The 19652-nt window shown below is 43.6% G+C and overlaps 1 protein-coding gene across 1 annotated transcript in view; it reads left to right on the top strand.

The window, feature by feature from the left end:
- The window catches only part of SIAH3 (siah E3 ubiquitin protein ligase family member 3), a 63350-nt gene extending 44442 nt beyond the window's left edge, over positions 1-18908 (top strand). The window contains exon 2 of the mRNA XM_063101681.1: positions 18240-18908. Within this exon, the coding sequence (XP_062957751.1) occupies positions 18240-18908 (669 nt within the window). The remainder of the gene's footprint in view (positions 1-18239) is intronic.
- Positions 18909-19652: the final 744 nt, after the last annotated feature.

Genomic DNA, 19652 nt, shown 5'->3' with positions numbered 1-19652 from the left:
CAATTACCATAATAGGATTTCCCACCTTCTTAACAGTCACAGTGGAGGCTAAGCTTCTAACACATAAAACTTGGGAGACAATTCAAGCTTCGGTGAGTTTGGGGGGGACATAATTCAATCCACTGCATAAGTGCAGGGCATAAAATGAGGTGCTTTGGATCAGTGGAAGCTTTGCACGTGTCTTCCTTCCTGCAACATCCCCATAGCAAATGGGGAAGAGAGACAGGAAGCAAGCCCAGCCTCCAGAGAAGAGACCCAGGCTGCAGGCATTTTGCAGGCTGGAGCAATCTGAGCCTGGAAGAAGGCTGAGCCAGAGACTGGGGACTTCATCTCCTTACTCTTGGGCCAATAAAAGCATTTGGAACTCTTGTACAAAGTGAGCACCCTCCAGTGGGGGAAATGTGAGCAAAATAAGACCCAATGTTGAAATGTAGCCATAATGAATTCCGGAAAGAAATACATATATGGGATAATTTGAATTGCCTTGAAGTATATTAGGCAAATTATCTTAGTGGACACTAATAAACTTGTTCCTTAGAGACACACGGTGACTGTAATAACTCAAAGATGAATATTGGATGAATGAGTTATTAGGGACTGGTCAGACTGCTACCTCCCAAGCCCAGGGGGCAGCAATTCTCCCTTCTGCTTTCCCATGCCTTCCCCCCAGGCCTAAAATTTTTATTAAACACATACCCAGCTACTGGCAAAGACTTAAGAGTCAATAAAACACCTGCCCCACCTCGCTTACAGGGATTTACTTGAAGCTGTCAGCAGCTCTTCATGGCTTTGCTGTCCCTCTGCTAGCGGTGAGGACAGCCACACTGCAGAGAGAGAAGGAGCCATTTATTCAGTGAGACATTCACCCAAAGTCAGGGGTGAGCCTCCTCTGAGCCCACTATCAGGCTGTGGCACCGGCCTCTGGGTCTAGCCTTAGAGAGGAACCTTCTGCCACTAGGACCAAGGGCAAGGCCTGTGCCACACCAAGCAGAGCCGTGAACACCTTTAGTGCCATATCCTCCAGGTTTCCAGGCCCTGCATTTCCCTGGGGGTATCAGCCATGACCTAGCCTTGCTAAGCCCATGGGACCATTAGTCTCCCTGGGCCTGTCTCTGCTGTGACTCTCACACCTGCCCTCCAATCCTCCAGCTATTAACATCAGAGGCAGCCAGATGCAACCAGACCAACAGATGTGCCAAATGAGCAAGTGGAAAATGAGAGAAAAGACCTCTTAGGGTTCTTACTAAAGCCCCGTGAAATATGCCTATTAACCAACGACCTGGAGACAATGGCCACACACACCCAGCCCATCTCGCGTTCTCTCCCTCTCTCTCTGTTTTGTTTTATGATGTACAGCACACAGTGAGGTGCACAAATCTTAAGTGCATCTCTCAATGGATTTTTACATATACAAGGGGTCTTCAGAAAGTTCATGGGAAGATTTGTGTTATCTTTTTATTTTATTTTTCCACAAACTTTTTGAAGTACCCTCATGTATACATCCATAGAACCACCACCCGGATCAAGAGTTAAGACATTTCTAGCCTCCTAGGAGCTCCCCCATGTCTCTGCCCGTCAACGTGCCTCACACAAAGATAACCATTGTTCAAACCTCTGTCACTATAGATCAGTTTTGCCTGTTTTTGAACTTCATACAAATAGAATTCTTACATATGTACTCTTCTATGTCTAGCTTTTTTTATTCGACATGTTTTTGAGAAATATTAACATTGTCATGTGTACCAGTAGTTCATTTTTTTGTTATAGCTATGTGGTATCCATTTGAAGGACATTTACATAGTTTCTAAATTTTGGTCATTATGAGTTAATGCTGCTATAAATAATCATGTGAGTTTTTTTGATTGCATAATATTCATCTCTGTCAGCTATTGGTTATAACTGTGGAAGCCCACTTGTAAGTTTATCAGGTAGCCTGCCACCATTTCAAGGATGCCAGCAGAATACATGAGATTCCTGAGCTAGAGATGAAGGACAGTTTCTGACTCACAGCAATAGCAGTAGGGAGAGTATTCACATTTTTGCACCAGTTCCCTGAGACCCAATTCCCGCCGGGTAATAAAAACAGGGCCAAATGATGTCTACATGTGTTACCCTTCTCCCTGTGTGATGGAGACACAAAAAGGATTACTCAAAGCACCATGAATGCGTTGAGAAGCCCAAAGGGTCTGTATCCCAGAGCAAGCTGCTGTATCCAGCGTCTCCCTTACACAGGGAGAAGTGTAACATACATGCACCATAGATTGCATTACAAAAGCTTGGAGAACCCAAATTTTTTATAATGGATGGTAAGAATGCCTGCATGTGGCTCTGAAGGGAGTTACCATCTCTGCATCCCAAGGCTATAAGCAAACCTGCCCTTTGTTCCAGAGAGAGACATTATTTCTATATTTCAGGGCTATGTAGTATAAAAACATCCCTCAAAAGAACAAAGGACGCTCAGTGCCTTGACACAAGATACGCAGTAATTTGAGAGAACACTGGAGACTTGTCTGCCAACAGGTATATGCACAGGAGTGGAAATGCTGGTTTAAGCATGTATCTAGCTTTGATAAATAGAGTACTGCTAAATAGTTTCCCAAAGTTGTTATACCAGTTTATACTCCCATTAGCAGTGTATGACAGTTTCAATTGCTCCACATCCTTGCCAACACTTGGAATTTTTTATCTGTCTCATTTTAGCTATCCTGTTATAGCCCTACCCTTTTTTTCTTCAGGGACTTTTTCATCTAACAGGGCTGCATGAATACCTGAATAGTATCACCATTACCAAATTTTCATTTGTCAACTGCATATTAATAGCCATATGCCAGGTAAGTATTGATCAGTGTAGGTCAACAGCATGGGGAAACACATTTTCCCCAGAACACATTTTGAGATATAGAAAGTAGGTCATGGGTCGTAAGCAGGGATTCCTTGTCTTAAGGGAAGGCAGCTGCCTTCGATTCAGAGCCTGCCATTCAGGCCCTGCCATCACCATTGAGAACCCTGAAGGAGAGATACTCAGTGAAGGAGAAAGCGGTCACTGGTGGGGAAGTAAGAGGGACAATGGCCAGATGTACTTCTAGGATTGCCTAAACTTACCAGCGGCATTGCACTGACCAAAATCCTGGTAGAGGACAATGACAATAACAATGCCGATGATGATAGCGATCGTTCATTGAGTATCACCTATATTCCAAGTTCTAAGCTGGCTCATTACTCTGCACATTGCAGAAGTCAGCATCCATTGGCCAATGGTCATGTGTAAATATTCAGTGAAAGTCTTTTTGTTAGTGAAAACATTGGTCCTGGGTGAGAGTTGTCAGCGAGTTTTAAGGGAGATTTGGAAGGGCATTAGTGTTTTTATGATTTCATCCAATTCAGACATAGTCCTAGAAATTATGTAGGGTGGATTTCTTTAGCTTACACCTCAGTTAGCTAGCTGTTCAATAATAATAATAATAATGGTGATAATGACGATAATAATAAAATCTACTACTTATTGCCTTCTTACTCTGGGCTACATACTATACTGTGTACTTGGTATGTCATTCAATCCTTACTTCAGCCCTATGAGATACTATAATTCCCATTTTTAAATGAAGAAACTGAAGCATAGAGAGGTTAATTAATGAATTTACAGTCTCACAGCTTTTAGTAGCAAAGCGAGGTATGAATCTTGGATACTTTCAATAATCTGTAGTAGCCCGGAGACCACGAGGGTGACTTGCCCTAGGGTGGTGATGTCAGACAGTGAGAAGCGGTTGGTTGTGTTAGGGTGACAGGTCAACGAGGAGCAGCCATTTATTCATCCTCTCCACAAATATGTGTTAGGTACCTACCATGTTTTGAGCACTGGATGGGTCCAGGAATATGGCAGGGAAGAAACACAGAAACACAGTGCTCACCTACCTGGAGCTCATGTTACCGTCCGGCAGGAAGAATGGACATCAAATAAATTTGTTGCATGTTATAAAAGACCATGCAACAGACAAATTTGTCTTAATCAGAATAGGGAACCTCTGAAGGATAAATACAACTTAGCTCTCGGGGTATAGGTTGGAGAGAGTTCTGGCAGAGAGAGCTGAATTTGTGGAGTTCCTGGTCATAATATCTTTGAAGGACTAGGAGTAATGAGGATGGCATGTGGCCTTGGGTCAGCGTAGCCATCAGATTGTCTCAGCCATCCAAGAGATAACTCTGCCCACTCATAACCCACTGACATGTCTGCTTCTGAAGTTTGCATTTGCATATGTAACTGTTTCTAGCAACCTGACTCCTCTCTCAGGTTACAGCACTGACACCAGCCACAGCAGCCTCTGTTACTGAACAACACTGTTGCCCACAATCTGAGGTTGTCCAGATTGGCTGAGGTCGTCCTCCCAGCATCCTCGGCACACCTCCCTCTAGTCACCCCCATGGTCCCAAAGTTATCCTACAGAGATGCTCATAGTTAGTGGGGCTTCGACTAATTAAATTTTAACCTTTAAACTGCTCACACAGGCCCCAGATTTCACTGGCCAATTGCCAATATAAAAGTCTGACTACACAAAAAGTTGCTTTTAAGAAAAAGTCTTTCATCTACAAGATGTATAAGACTCATTAGCATGCTTAAACCTCACAGATGAAAAGCAGAGCCAAAGAAAATATGGAGATTTAGCAGCATTCCTCTGACTATGTGGTTTGACTGCCGACCTGCCGCTAACATTTGCAGGGCTGGAGGCAAAAGTACAAACAGAGGCCACATACCGTATATATAAATACTTAAAAGTAAATATCGAGGTACAAGACACCTAAAATATGTTCCATCCTCCTACCTTAATAATTATGCCTTCACAGTGAGCTGTGTGGCCACGGTTCCCAGCCAGCACCTTGTCTCACTTTCTTCCTAACCCGTCCTCATCCTGTGTTATGGTGTGTCTCTTGCAAAGGCCCACACATGCAAGCTCTGCTCACAACCCCAAAATAGTTGCTAATTGACCACACCTCATGTCTAATGGTCTGCCTTCTGCAAGATAAATCCCAGAAATAGCATGGGCTGTGGGAAGCCAATTCAGAGCCTTTGGGTAGGGAAGTCCAGATCCCAGTTACCTGGAGTGTGGCCTAGAAGGGTGGGCTCTGAGGATCCGGGTGGGCACGACCCATTAGCTCCTCATCTCAGGGGAGGCTATGGCTGCAGGAGCCACATAACCTTTGGTTGGGTTGGAGTTATTTCCTGGTGACTGTTAACAGAAAATGAATAAGGAAGTGTGGGGGCACCCAGCCTTTCGTTAGGTCGGTGGTCCTGCTGAGGTGCAGGAGGGGAAAGTGGGTCTAAATCAATCCAGGAGTCAGACAGATTTCCCAGGCCATTCCAGCAGACCATTCTTCCTAAATTGTGAGGAGTAATTTGCTATCAAAAAAGGAAATGCCTGTGACTTCAAGTAATTGCTGTAAAAAGTAAAAGCAAAGAAAGTCTGTGTCCAGTCCTACTCCCTGAAGGGTTTCCCCTATATTTTCTCTTAGTAGTTTTACACTTTCAAGTCTTAGACTTAAGTCTTTAATCCATTTTGAGTTGATATTAGTGTATGGTGAGAGGCACAGGTCTATTTTCATTCTTCTGCATATGGATGTCCACTTTTCCCAACCCTATTTATTGAAGAGGCAGTCTTTTCCTCAGTGTATATTCTTGCTGCCTTTGTCAAAGATCAGTTGGGTGTAAGTACGTGGGTTGATTTCTGGGTTCTCTATTCTGATGCACTGGTCCAAGTGTCTATTTTTATGCCAGTAGTAATTCCTCTTTAAAGGTTTGGTAGAATTCACCAGTAAAGATATCAGGTTCTGGGCTATTCTTTGTAGGGAGATTGCTGATTACTGCTTGAATCTCATTGCTTGTTATTAATCTGTTTAGGTTTTCTATTTCTTCTTGGTTCAATCTTGGTAGTTTGTATGTGTCCAGAAATTTATCCATTTCCTCCAGGTTTTCAAATTTGTGGCATATAGTTGTAATAGTCTCTAATGATTTTTTGTGTTTCTGTGGTATAAGTTGTAATGTCTCCTTTTTCATTTCTGATTTTTGTAATTAGGGTCGTGTGTGTGTGTGTGTGTGTGTGTGTGTGTGTGTGTGTGTGTGTGTTAACCTAGCTAATGGTTTGTCTATTTTGTTTACCTTCTCAAAAAATCAACTTTTTGTTTCATTGACCTTTGTATAGTTTCTTGGGTCTCTATATTGTTTAGTTCTGCTCTAATCTTAATTATTTCTTTCCATCTGCTAACTTTGGGATTGGATTTTTCTTCTTTTTTCTAGTTGTTTTAGGTGTAGGGTTAGGTTATTTACTTTAAATCTTTCTATTTTTATGTAGGCATTTTATTGCTAAAAATTTCCCTCTTAGTGCTGATTTTGCAGTATCCCACAAGTTTTGATATGATGTGTCTTTATTTTTGTTTTCTAGAAATTTTTTGATTTCCTGTCTAATTTCTTGTTGGATTCATTGGTCATTTGGGAGCCTGTTGTTTAATTTCCATGTATTTGTATATTGTCCTGAGTTTTGCTTGTCATTAATTTCTAGTTTTAATCCATTGTGGTCTGAAAAGACACATGAGATGATTTCAACTTTTTTTTTTTTAATTATTGAGACTTGATTTATGATCTAACATATGGTCTATCCTGGAGAATGTTGTGTGTGCTGATGAGAAGAATGTATATTCTGTACTTGTTGGACAAAATGTTCTGTAGATATTGGCCAGGTCCAATTGGTCTAAAGCATGGTTTAAATCCTATGTTTCTTTGTTGATTTGTTGCCTGATGATCTGTCCAACAAAGAGAGAGGGTTGTTCAGGTCCCCCACTATTATCATATTGGGGTCTATCTATTTCCTTAGGTCTAGTAGTGTTTGCTTTATATATCTAAGTACTCCAGTGTTGGGTGCATATATGTTTATGATTATTTCTTCTTGCTGGATAGATCCCTTTATTATTTTATAGTGGCCTTCTAGCCTTCTTTATCTCTCTTTATGGTTTTTGGTTTAAAGTCTCTTTTATGCCATATAAGAATAGCTACTCCTGCTTATTTTTGGTTTCCATTTGTGTGGTATTAGTCCCTTCACTATTAGTCTGTGTATACCTTTACCTTTGAGATGAGTCTCTTGTAAACAGCTTATAGTTTGGTCTAGCTTTTGATCCAATCCATCATTTGTGTCTTTTGATTGGTAAGTTTAATCCATTTATATTAAGGGTTGTTATTGAGAGATATTGTCTTATTCCTAGGATTTCATGGCATTTTGTTTAGATATTCTAATCATCTTTAGTTCCTTTCTTCTCCTTTGATTATTGGTCTTCATGTTTGCTCGGGTTTTTTTGAGGCAGTGAGATTTAGTTTATTTTATCTTTCTCATTTGCATTTGTGTTTTACTAGTGGGTTTTGTTCTTGTGTATTTGTGGTAGTGATTATTGTTTTTTGGATTCCAGGGGCAGGACTCCTTTGAGAATTTCTTGCAGGCCTGGTCATGTGGTAATGAACTCCCACAGTTTTTGTTTGTCTGGGAAATATACTATTTCTCCCTTATTTGTGAAGGATAGCCTTGCTGGGTATAATATTTTTGGCTGACAGTTTTTTTCTTTTAGTATTTTTAATGTCATCCCATTTTCTTCATGTCTGTAGAGTTTCAGTTATGAAACTGATGAGGGCTCCCTTATAAGTGACTTGATGCTTTTCTCTTGTTGTTTTTAAGATTCTCTTTTTGTCTTTGAGCTTTGCCAGTTTGACTACAATGTGTCTCAGAGAGGATCTTTTTGGATTGCATGTGTTTGGTGATCTTTGAGCTTCCTGAATCTGAAGGTCTGTGTCTTTCCCTATACTTGGGAAGTTTTCCATTATTATTTCATTGAATAGATTTTTCAATGCCTTTAACTTTCTCCTCCCCTTCTGGAATACCCATGATTCAGATGTTTGTGCACTTAAGGTCATCTGCTAGCTCTCTTATACAATCTTAAATTTTTTAATTCTTTTTTTTTCTTTTTCTTTTTTTTTTTTTTGGTCAACCTGGGTTATTTCATAAAGGCCATCTTTGAGTTAGGAAATGCTTTCTTCTGCTTGTTCTAATCTGCTGGTTAAGTTCTCAGTTGGGTTTTTTAATTCAACAAATGTGTCTTTCAATTCCAGGAGTTCTGCTACTTTTTTGTTTTTGCAGTTATTTAACTTTATTATATTTTAATATCAGAAAACAGAAAAACAGTATTTATACAAACACCTGAGGACTGATCATTTGGGTACAGCATCTTCATACAAACAGTGTGAAACAAGACTAAGTAAGAATCTCAACTTCTAACATATAAGGAATAACACAGATGAAGGCATTCTTTCAATAGTTGCATTCATGTCTAAAGTACATTTGGCTTTCTGAAAAGAAAATGAACATTCTTGCCCCAGGTGAACATTTTATTGGCATTTACAACAAATGGCTAATACTTTTATAACTGATTCTTATGACTTATAAATACTACACCAAAGTTACACAAAGTAATAACAAAGAACATATAGCAACATATCCCCTTGAAAGTTCTAAGTTATAAAATAAAGCCCCAAACAGTAAGTCAGAACTAATGTATCTTTCCAAATGGAGCAGAATAAATGGCTCAGAACCAAGCAAATTAATTAGAACATTGCATAGGACAGGGAATTCCCTGTACGGAAACCAATCTACAGATCATTTCCAATCCCCTGAAGAGTAAGCTGAGAGGTACTGGGGAGAGCAAACGCAATATATTTCATGGAATAGAAACATCTAACCGTATACACAGTTCACCATTACTTCTGTGCAGTGCAGAGTGCCATATTAAATTCAAAGAGAAAAAGGTTTACTTGTGTGTATACTTCAGGTACAGAATAAATATAAACATTAAACAGCACCCGTATGAGGAATAAACAAATACAATAAAATATATATCTTCAAAAAATTGGGGCATAGCAATTGTCATAGAGAGATGTGAACAATACATGCCTAGTTAAATGTCCAAATTTAGACAAAATATGTAAGTTTTAAAATAATAGGTATTTCTTTGTAAAAAATACAGTCAGACTCCATCCAAACCACCCTTAAATCATGGTATCTGTCACATAAAACTATTCTATCTATCCTATAATTTATCCAAAAAGTGGTAAGAACACTTCATGGAAGTTTATAAACTTGTTTTTGTTCCCTCTAAATTTGAATACAACAGAGAAATAATAAACAAAAGGAAATTAATTTATACGGCTATTCCCTTTCCGGAAGCTGGTAAAACATGAACAGGACACTGTAGCATCAGACAGATAAAATACGTGAGAAAGAGATGTTATCTACATCTTGTTATCTACATGATGTTATCTACATCATGTTTCCTCTTCTGAGGAAAAATTCTCATAGATTTAATCATAGAAGTTGTCAATCCCTGATATTTCCTCTTTTAGCTGTTTTGGTTCCAGATATAAAGATGAACCAAAGTCAGAGACTTTTCGCTATTTCCTGCATGAAGTATATTTGTAGATTATGCACCGAAAACAATAAACAGACATAAAGGATGAACTTCCAACTTAACTGTGTAAATACTAACATGTTAAGTGGATTTTTAAAAACTAGACTGAACTGTAATATAGTTCTGAGATTGTGGTATAATATATTTTTAGATGATACTTTCACAAAACAAAAACTAGTAAGGGCAGAAAAATGATTTCACACCAACAAGGCACTGGTCCCCCCAGAAATAAGCCCAATCTAAACTGACACATTTTCTTCAATTGTTGTAGAATTTTTCCTCTTTAAACTTTCAATGTAGTGGCATAGCTTCACGGCTGTCCCCAGCTTCAGCCCCATATAATTCATCATCATGTCAGTGGTGAGTAGTAGCAGAGCCTTCCCATCAATTTCATCATGCCTGAAGAGGTTGGCGAGGGGGCCTAATGTCTGAGGATCTGTATGTTGCAGAAACAGGATCACTTCATCGACGGACCAGGCTGAAGGGTCCTCAGAGACATAGAGGTCAGGCTCCACTGGTGAACTTGTAGCAAAACCAGAAGGGACGCAGATAGATGATACAGTATGTTTATTCCTCAGGAAGACTGAGTGACTCTTCATTTCACGGGTGTATATTGAACTGGAATCTCCCTGGGTCAGCAGGCCTGCCGGTGCTGCCCCCAAAGCTGGGGCATTTGGAAGGATGCTGTTCTTAACTGCCCCTGGGCTGGTATGGGAGGGCATTAAAGAAGTGCCCGGCAGAGGGTTATCAGGCATGACAGAAGGCTGATATGGATTTGCAGACAAGCGTCGAGGACTCAGGCTGAAGAACATCTCCCGCTCCTTCTGCTCCTGCTCCATGAGCAGTGACTCCTGATCCGTTTCCTGGGAGTCCTCCGACTGATTAAATACCCCTTCGGGGATGCTCTGGTAATCAATCTCCCGCCTCCACACTGGGGACGTTGGGCTATAACTTTCGTGGTAGGAGAATGAACCGGGAGACCCCTTCTTCCTCATTTTCTGGAATTTACTTCTCCTAGACAGCCAGTACTTATAATTTCTGGAAGCATATCCAAATAGCTTACGATGTCGCCTCAGTGATCTCACATGCAGACGTTGGATTTTTGAAACCTTTCCATGAAGGACATCGAGTTTCCTGTCCAGGCTTCCAATAGCTTCATATACACCCTTGAGCGTATCCAGGACGCCCCGATCCTGAGACGTCTGGTGCAGCCTTTTGCGCAGCTCATCCCGACTCAACACATCAAAGTCGGGGGGCCTGGTGGACTGAGCCATCATCGCCAGGGATCAGCCTGCTCCCGAGCCCGCCCTGCCCGTCCCGCCCCGGCCCTGCCCGGCCTCTGTCCCGGCGGGCGGTTCGCGGTTCGGGAGGAGCAGGGGGTTAAACGCTCTGTCGCGCACTCCGGACGAGGAACCCTGGCAGAGGCGCGCGCGCGGGGCGGGACTCAGCGCGACTCTCGAAAGTGGCGGACGGTGGCGAGAGAGCACAGAACAGAGAGTTTCACAGCCCGGTTCCCATCCCCTGCATTCTTTTTCTAAGGTATTAATCTCTTTGTCAATTGCCTGCTTCAGGTCCTGGATGGTTTTTTTCTCATTTCATTGTGTCGTCTGACAGTCTTATCTCACTGAGTTTCCTTAAGACAGTTACCTGGAATTCCTCTTCAGTCATTTCTAGGGTTTCCTTTGCTGTAGGGTCTGGTACTTGAGATTTACTGAATTACTTTGGTGGTGTCATAGTTTCGGATTTTTTCATATTTCTAGTTTCTCTACGTTGATTTTTGGTCATGTTAGATTAGTTGCTTCTTCTTTTACTCTGGAGTGGTCTTTGAGGAGAAAAGGCTTCTTCCTATTTTTCCAGGCTCCTCCCATGACTCTGCTTGTGTCAGTGAAGACCAATATGTGGCCGGCCACCCATACAGTGGTTGTGAAAGTTACTAATTCAGCAAGCCATCCTTGCAGCAGTAGTAGCTGTGATAGTGGCTACTGTGGGCCACCTCTGTGAAAGCTGTGCAAGGTCTCATGGTGGTGTCACAGGTCTTGCCTTCTGCATGGGCAGAACAGGGGCTGGGCAGGTGGCTGCCCAGTCTCCTGCCTGCCTGGGGCCTCTCCCATTGGCTGCAGTGCAGTGCAGGGATTCTTGCCTTCTGCACAGGTGGGTCAGGGGCTGAGCGAGTGGCTGCCCTATAGTTTTTGTGGCTGGGAGATCCAAAGTCCAAGGAAGACATTCAGAGAGGGTCTTGGTGGTAGCAGTAGTGACAGCAGGGTATCACATTGCAGAAATGGTGGAGCAGAGAGAGCAAGACCAGAGACATATTTTTTGTTTCCACAGTGCATACATATTCCTTCCCAGCCCTCACATGCCAAGGACTGCATTTGTAAGAGGACCAGCTTGGTCAGGAGGCTTTTGAGACCACAGGACCAGTGTCTGTGCACGTATCTGTATGGATACCTTTCATTATTTTTCACCCATGAGTCTTAGTTTTAAACAGTTTGTCTACCAAATTTGCCATTTTCCTCTTTTCAAATAACCCATTTCTCTCTTTTGTGATTAATTGATAACATGGGTAGTTCAAGACTCAAGGCTCTTGTGTGTGCTAACCAATGTTCCCACACTCAATTTACATAATTTTGATCAATAGTAAAGAAACTTTGTATGCAGTGATATTTCAAAGGCATGATTCCAATACTCTTAGGAGATGACATTGGACCACCAGATGTCCTGACTCAGTAGCTGGACACAAGAAGATTTAGGGAATAAGTTTTCAGGACCCCTTCATAAAGTGAGTAATTTCTCTGAACTATTTTACCCAGTCCTCACAGCTTAAAAACCACTCATTTCATCAACGAAAGCCCATTTCTAGCATCTATTATGCTGACTAAACAAACTACTAATTTCACTAATGAAAACCTTTGTGGAAGTGTTAATTAGCAGCATCTGGTGTGAATCAGAAATACGGACACTAATTGAGGCAACTGTAGTCATTACGTCTGGGGTGTGGCCTTTTCCGATAAAATATTAGGAGATCACCTTGAAGTGTGAATTCCTGATCCAGGAATTGGCAGCCCCCAGAGTACAGTTTAAGCACATACACATTTATGTCACATTCTCTACACTAAAGTATTTTAAAGAAAATTGCAGACCTAATCATGCTGTTCACATGAACATTTCATCCATCTGGGCACCAAGTATAACCAAGAACTGAAACTGGTGTGGGGGGAAGGAACGTGATAGAGTTTAGATGTGTTGTCCCCCAAAACTCATGTGGAAATCTGATCCCCAATGTGACAGTGTTGGAAGAAGCTGTTTGAGTTATGGGGGCAGATCTCTCATGAATGGATTAATGCTCTCCCTGAGTGAGTTCTCGCTTTATTATTTCCATGAGAGCTGGTTGTTTAATAGACCCTGGCACCTCCCTCTCTCTCTCTCTCTCTTACTTCCTCTCACCATGTGATCTGCTTGTAGCTGCTGGCTGCCTGCCGCTTTCTGCCATGAGTAGAAGCAGGCTGAGGCCCGTGCCAGATGCAACTGTCCCAGAATCATAAGCCAAATAAACCTCTGTTCTTTATAAATCACCCAGTTTCAGGCATTTTGTTATAAGCAACAGAAATGGACGAATACAGAGCATGAGATGCATTTTCTAATTAAGATGCTCATATCCCAGGTGACAAAAGCCTCCTTGGTGTCTTCTATCTTCAGTGTTTTGTTTGTTTGTGTTTTTTTTGCACCAACTCCCCCCCTCCCCATCTCAGTTTAACTTATCTTGTAACTATTTGGAAGCATTCCAGAGTCCTCCTGGGTTTTGCATGCACACATAGTCATACTAGGTTTTGAGGAAGAGACATTGACAGCCAGGGCACCCCAGGAAAACAGAATGGGCAATATTCAGCCTTCAGCCTTGACTGTCCTTCCCAGAAACAGAGAATTTTTAAACACTACAGAATGTGGGCCCTGGAGCAGCCACAGTTATTCTTCATTCTTAGCAGACCTGACTCCCAACTTTGTTCAGGCCTTGACTTTATCCCAATACTCTGATACCTGCCTTGAAATGTTACCCTCACCCCAACCTGCTCTTCCTCCCTTTATGTGAAAGTCATTGATAGCATCACTGCCTTTCCCTCCTCCACGCAGGACTAATAACTTCAGTTAATTAACGGTCACAAATAAGGGCATGAGCAAGCTCAAAGCAAGTGCCTGTCATCTCAAATTGGGTGCAAACCCTCTTTCAGCTGAAAGGCATTAGCATGGTAATATTCCTGGAAGCAAGTGGAAGGGAAAAGCCACCCTCTAAGTGAGCTAGCTTGCTGCCCATAGGGAGCAGACAGTGGAGAAGGGGTCATCTGATATTTCCAGGGGCAGATTTCCCCTTCAAAAGCCTGGATTTGGAAGGATAACCATTACCAACCATGGGAGTATGGCTGATCAAATTAAGGAATGCATTTTTAAATTCAATTACACCCTCAGTGGAAATGGCATCACTAGTGCTTGGGGAAAGAATTATACCCAGTCTATAAAGTCTAACATTTCTAAACCCAATTTTGTGCATTATTCTAAAGGTTAATTCAAGATCTCTCTTCCAAATGGGAAGTTAAATACAGCCAATGGAAGGAAGGCATCCGCTGACTGACTGAGGGGTTTATCAGTCTGTAAGAGTTCATTAGTTTTAATTAGCGTAATCACTAATGTTGCATTAACAGTTTAGTGAAGGGAAGTAATTACTCACACATCCACTGTATTAGATGGGAAGATTAGAATTCATTTTCCGAAACGATTAGCATTTTGCCAATTAAGAGAATCCCTTCTCCCTGCCAGCAGCCCTGTGACCTCGCTCACCCAGGGATCATTGAAATGAAACGTATTTTGCTTCAGAAGATGTAGCAGGAAGAAATGAAGAATTAACGCTGTATTCATTCTTAGCACTTTCTCGGGACACCACAAATGCACAGGTCCTGATGAGTTTATAATGTCCTCCTCTTTTTGCGTAGTCATTCACTCCAGTCTCTTTGGATTAGACCCTTTCTGCTTAGTAGTGGAGCCACAATTTAAAAAACTAAGAGGCTTGGCTGGCGGGTTACACAAATGGTTAGCGCGTGGTGTTGATAATACCAAGGTCAAGGGTTTGGATCCTGGACCTGCCAGCTGCCAAAAAAAAAAAAAAAACCCAAAAATAAACAACAAAAAAAAGAGGCTAGTGGAAGATGAAGCCAAAAGGACGCAATGGGAGAGTCTAGGTGGAATGGCCATTGCTTGGGTCAAACGGTTGGACAAGGGTGGGGACTTGCCTCTGCCCCATTCTGAGTGCCGGCTAAGCGCAGGCTCTGCTGGGGGCCTCCGTGGCATCATGCTGCCCACAGGAGCTCTTGTGTCTTCCTGCCAGTTTCCACTGCACATGGCTTGGCTCATGAGGCCTTGACAATACGGCCCACACTCCTCTCCCTCTCCACCAGATCCTCTATCTGCCAGCCACTTGGAAATTCTTAAACATCCCGTGATCTTTCATACCTGGCTCCTTCGAACCTGCTGTTCTCCCTTTGGCAAGCCATTCGCCTGTCGTGTTAGAGAAATCACCCTCCACTCTTTACCCAGTGGAAATGTCGCCTCACAGACCAGAGCCACTAGTTCCCCGACTTTGTACTCTCAGAGCACCCAGCACGCACTGCATTTTTGCATTGTATTATAATGTACATAATCATAGTGAGGCAGCTTGTTCTGTTCTGTATTCTCAGCCCCTTACACATGTTAGGCAGTGTATACATTTATGTCGAATGGCTTAATGAATTGTGGGCATGCCTCTCTTCCCCACCTTAAACCCCATCAAAGCTGGGCCTAGGAGGCTCAGCCTATCTGGATTAGTGGCATCACAATGGAGGGAATTGAGACATTTGCATACAAATAGAAATTACTCTTCACCTGTCTGCCTCACCCAGTACCAGATCCAAAGGGAGCCAGGCTCTGCCGAGTGCATCTCCTGGGTCCCTTTGCTAGCAGGTTTCTGGTTGGGTTTAGCCAATAGAAGGCACTGACAGATTGGAGGAAGGAGGAAAGGGATGTCGAGTATTTCTTCCCAGCTCCCTCCCTCCCTACTTTGACTTGCTATCTCTGACAGCAGCTGCACAGATCAGGACAGAGAAGATGCGAAATAGATCTGGGAAGGGCATGTGGAGAATAACTAGCCCAGAGGTTATTTCTGAGATGGGAATTTCAGAATGTTCTGTCATCATGGGTCAGCTTTCGGACAGAAGGCCCCAAACTGAGTGCCAGGTTGGGTTCTCTAGGCTTTTGTGGTAGCCTGTGCTCAGCCCAGATTACTGCCAATGTGTGAAGGTCAGGTGACAAGGACAGAGACAAGCAGGCATAGACTGAGCAGAAAGGATGACAAAACTCTTCACTCCAAACCACATCTTAATGGAAATGCCTTCTTGATGTAACACTTGATATAGTTTTAACTCTGTTTTACAGGCATTATTTTATCTGATCTCCTAACAACTCCTTGAGATAAATATTTTTCCAATAAGAAAACTGACTTAATCAAGACTGCTAGGCAAGCGAATAGTGAAATAGACCAGAGTCTTTTGACATCCAGCCTGTGATCTTCCAGTCCCTGATCTCTGTCACCTATAGCTGATCTGGACTCCATTCCCACCCTTTATGAGCTGTGTGACCTTGGGCAAGTGACTCAACCTCTCTGTGTCTCAGTCATTTTCATTTACAAGACAAGCATAATATGTTTCTCTCATAGTTATTATAAAGACTGTATAGAGAGTGGGGCTTTGCAGAGACTGAGAAAGGGACAGCATTTGGGATTTTCCATGAGAGAAAGCATCTAATAAGCCTAACACTTATTAGATGCTATACACTAGTTCTCTTCTCCATACAAGAGTACTTCAGAAAGTTTGTGGGAAAATAGAATTGAAAGATAATATGGATCTTTCTATGGACTTTGTGAAGTACCTGTGTATTTAATGCTAAAGGGTAAGTCAGACTTGTCACTAGCAGGATTCTGGAACATAGCATGTTCCTTTATAGCTGAAGACACCCTGTCCCCCTTGGGGAAGGGAGGCTTGGTGGGAGTGCAGGATGGGTGATAGCAGGCTGCCCAGTAGCTGCCACCCAGGGACAGGGTGGGAGCTACTGTAAGGGCCCCTGTAGCTCACACTCCTGTCCAAAGAATGCAGAAACTGGCAGCTGGAGCTGACAACTCGAGAGCAGAGCTGACCTGGCTCCCACCTGCCTCCAGGCCACTTCCAGCACCAGGGTGACCATCTCAGGGCACCGTGTGGGGGCGTGTGGGTGTGCACGTGTGTGTGTACTGCTTGTGTGACTGTGTGCACGTGTGTGTGTATGTTCATACATGCATGCGTGTCCTGCATGCCCTAAAGAAAGGGAAGCCAGTCAGGCCTTCGTTGTTAGCCACACTGAGCCAGGGGAGACAGAAACTCTGGCAGCAGTGGTGGTGAGTGTGAAAGATAGACCTCCCCTGTCCTCTATACTCCAGGAACAAACTGAAGCAAGATGAGCAGGCGAGTGCCCAAAGGCACCTGAAGTTCAGAAAACATTTGCAGAGCTAGTGCAGAAGGGACACTCTCTACCTGAGGGCAGCCTAGGAAACAGCTGCCAGGTGAGGGCCTCGTACCTGGAGCTGCCCCTCCCCTGCACAGCCTAGATCCACAGGTTGATTAAAGACAAGAAGAATACGGGGGATGGGGGAGCTGAAGTCCTGCATACCGGCGGGGGGGAGGGGGGGACGACAGGTGCTCCTGTGTTCAAAGGTGAGAAAATGAATCCCAGTCTTTCATTTACCAGCTTTGTGATACTCCAGCAGGTTACTACTGAAGTCTATTTCTTCAACTGAAAAATATGAGTCATAGTCCTCATGTCATAAGGAGGACCTCTTCAAAACCGTAATTAATTATAAGCGTATTAATGTCTGGACCATCCACATGAAGAGACACAGTGTCTATTTCACTCACGGCTGTTATCACTCATGCCTGCAAGGCCTGGCCATAGCAGGTGCTCAGTAAATGTTTACCACACTTGATCAGAAGGTACCACCACAGCTCCTGGTGTCTTGAGGGTACTTGTAGGTACACTGCCATGAGGAACAAAAGGTTAGGAGAATCTCAGGCTGGAGGCTGCCTGGTGGTGAGTCCCTGGGGAGATACACGGGAGCAGAGAACCAGAAACAGGGTAGAAGCGTGCCTGGTGGGTCTCAGAAGTCACAGGTGGGACTCCCTCTCTAGAGACCGTGGTCCAACTGCACCAACATGCAGATCAGCCCTGCATCCCACCACTTGCCTGAAAACCCAGGAGAAAGATGACCAAGACAGCACAAGCCCTGACAGCACCAGAAAGACCAATGGGCATTACTAAAATTTTGTTCTAAAATAATAATAATATAGGAAAAAAATCCATTGACCTCCATTGCCTACACAAAAATATCAACAGTATCAAAAACAAATTTTTTAAAGGATTTTTTTGTTTTTTATGATTGATGACCACCATAATGCATGTTATTTGAGGGGGAATATTGCCTATTTGCTGTATACCTTATTAAAGAATCAGAAAGGCATAAATATGGCATTTTCTTGGGCTGGGTTTTCAGACTCTCAACTTCTCCATTATTTTAAGAAATGAAAATTTCTCTGCCTGCACTGGAGAGTCCACTTTGAACACTTCGAACACTAGGGGAGCGGCAGCCAGGGAAGGGGACGGGCGTCTTCCCTCACTAATGCTCTTCTCTTTCTTTGCAGTATGTGTCCAGTTGCCGTGCCACCTCGCAGAGTACTGCAGAGCAAAGCAGCCTCCACTCTCACCACCTCGCCCACCAGCACCGCCACCACCGCCACCACCACCACCTGCACCACCACGCCCACCCCCACCACCTCCACCACCAGGAGGCAGGGCTGCACACCGCGCAGGTGACGCCCTGCATGTGCCCCTTGTTCTCCTGCCAGTGGGAAGGCCACCTGGAGGTGGTGGTGCCCCATCTGCGACAGATCCACAGGGTTGACATCCTTCAGGGAACTGAAATAGTCTTCCTGGCCACGGACATGCACCTCCCTGCGCCGGCCGACTGGATCATCATGCACTCCTGCCTTGGCCACCACTTTCTGCTGGTGCTTAGGAAGCAGGAGAGGCACGAAGGCCACCCCCAGTTCTTTGCCACCATGATGCTGATCGGGACCCCCACCCAGGCCGACTGCTTCACCTATCGCCTGGAGCTCAACAGAAACCATCGGCGTCTCAAATGGGAGGCCACCCCCAGATCTGTGCTTGAGTGCGTGGACTCGGTGATCACCGACGGGGACTGCCTTGTCCTCAACACCTCACTGGCCCAGCTCTTCTCCGACAATGGCAGCCTTGCCATTGGAATTGCTATCACTGCGACAGAGGTCCACCCCACTGAAGCAGAGGTGTGAGGCCACCCCCCACCAAAAAACTGTCTGTGCTCCGTGGCCTCCAAATGCCAGGACTCCAGACTCCTTTTTATTCTTCTCATTCCTTCCTTCCTTCCTTCCTTTCTTTTTTTGTCTCAGGAACTTTGCAGCATTTAGTATTTGTCTGCTATGGGCATTATGTTATGTAAACATCCTGTGATTCAAGATCTTGGTGTGGTGTTTGTCCTGTTTTGTTGGTATGGTTTTATAGAACGTTTGTAAGTTCAATCAGAACAGCTATTTCCCACCACCTCTAATTCCTTCCTCCACTGCTTCTAAAATGAGCAAAAGTCAACAAAACCACAAAGCAGACTGTTTGTGTTGAAAGGAGACTTACTGTCCAAATCATTCCTTCTTTCTCTTTTCAGACTATTTCAGAGAGAGCTTAATCTGATATGTGTGAGGGCAGCAGGTTAGGGAGGGGACCTGGCCTCCTCACAGATAGATCATATTGCAGACCAGTATCCACGACCCTGACACCTTCCTAGGAGTCTCAGGGTCAAAGCTAAGCTACATGGACAGAGATGGTGTCTCCTCTGCAGGACAGGGGATTGGGCTGGAGGCGCCCTGTGTTGAGTCCTTGGGGCAGGCCCCAGACTGGGGAGAGTCCTCTTTTGGAGGCTCCCACAGCCTTGCTCCCAGGCTGTGCCATCTTTTCCCACTCTGGAATGAAAGTCTTTGAGTTTTCAGTGCTTTCTTGAAAACCCCTTTTGCCCTCTGTTGAGC

This window comes from Cynocephalus volans, chromosome 7, assembly GCF_027409185.1.
Source record: "Cynocephalus volans isolate mCynVol1 chromosome 7, mCynVol1.pri, whole genome shotgun sequence".
Classification (NCBI taxonomy): Eukaryota; Metazoa; Chordata; class Mammalia; order Dermoptera; family Cynocephalidae; genus Cynocephalus; species Cynocephalus volans.
Note: the sequence above shows the minus strand (reverse complement) of the source record. Positions and strands in the feature narration are given on the sequence as shown.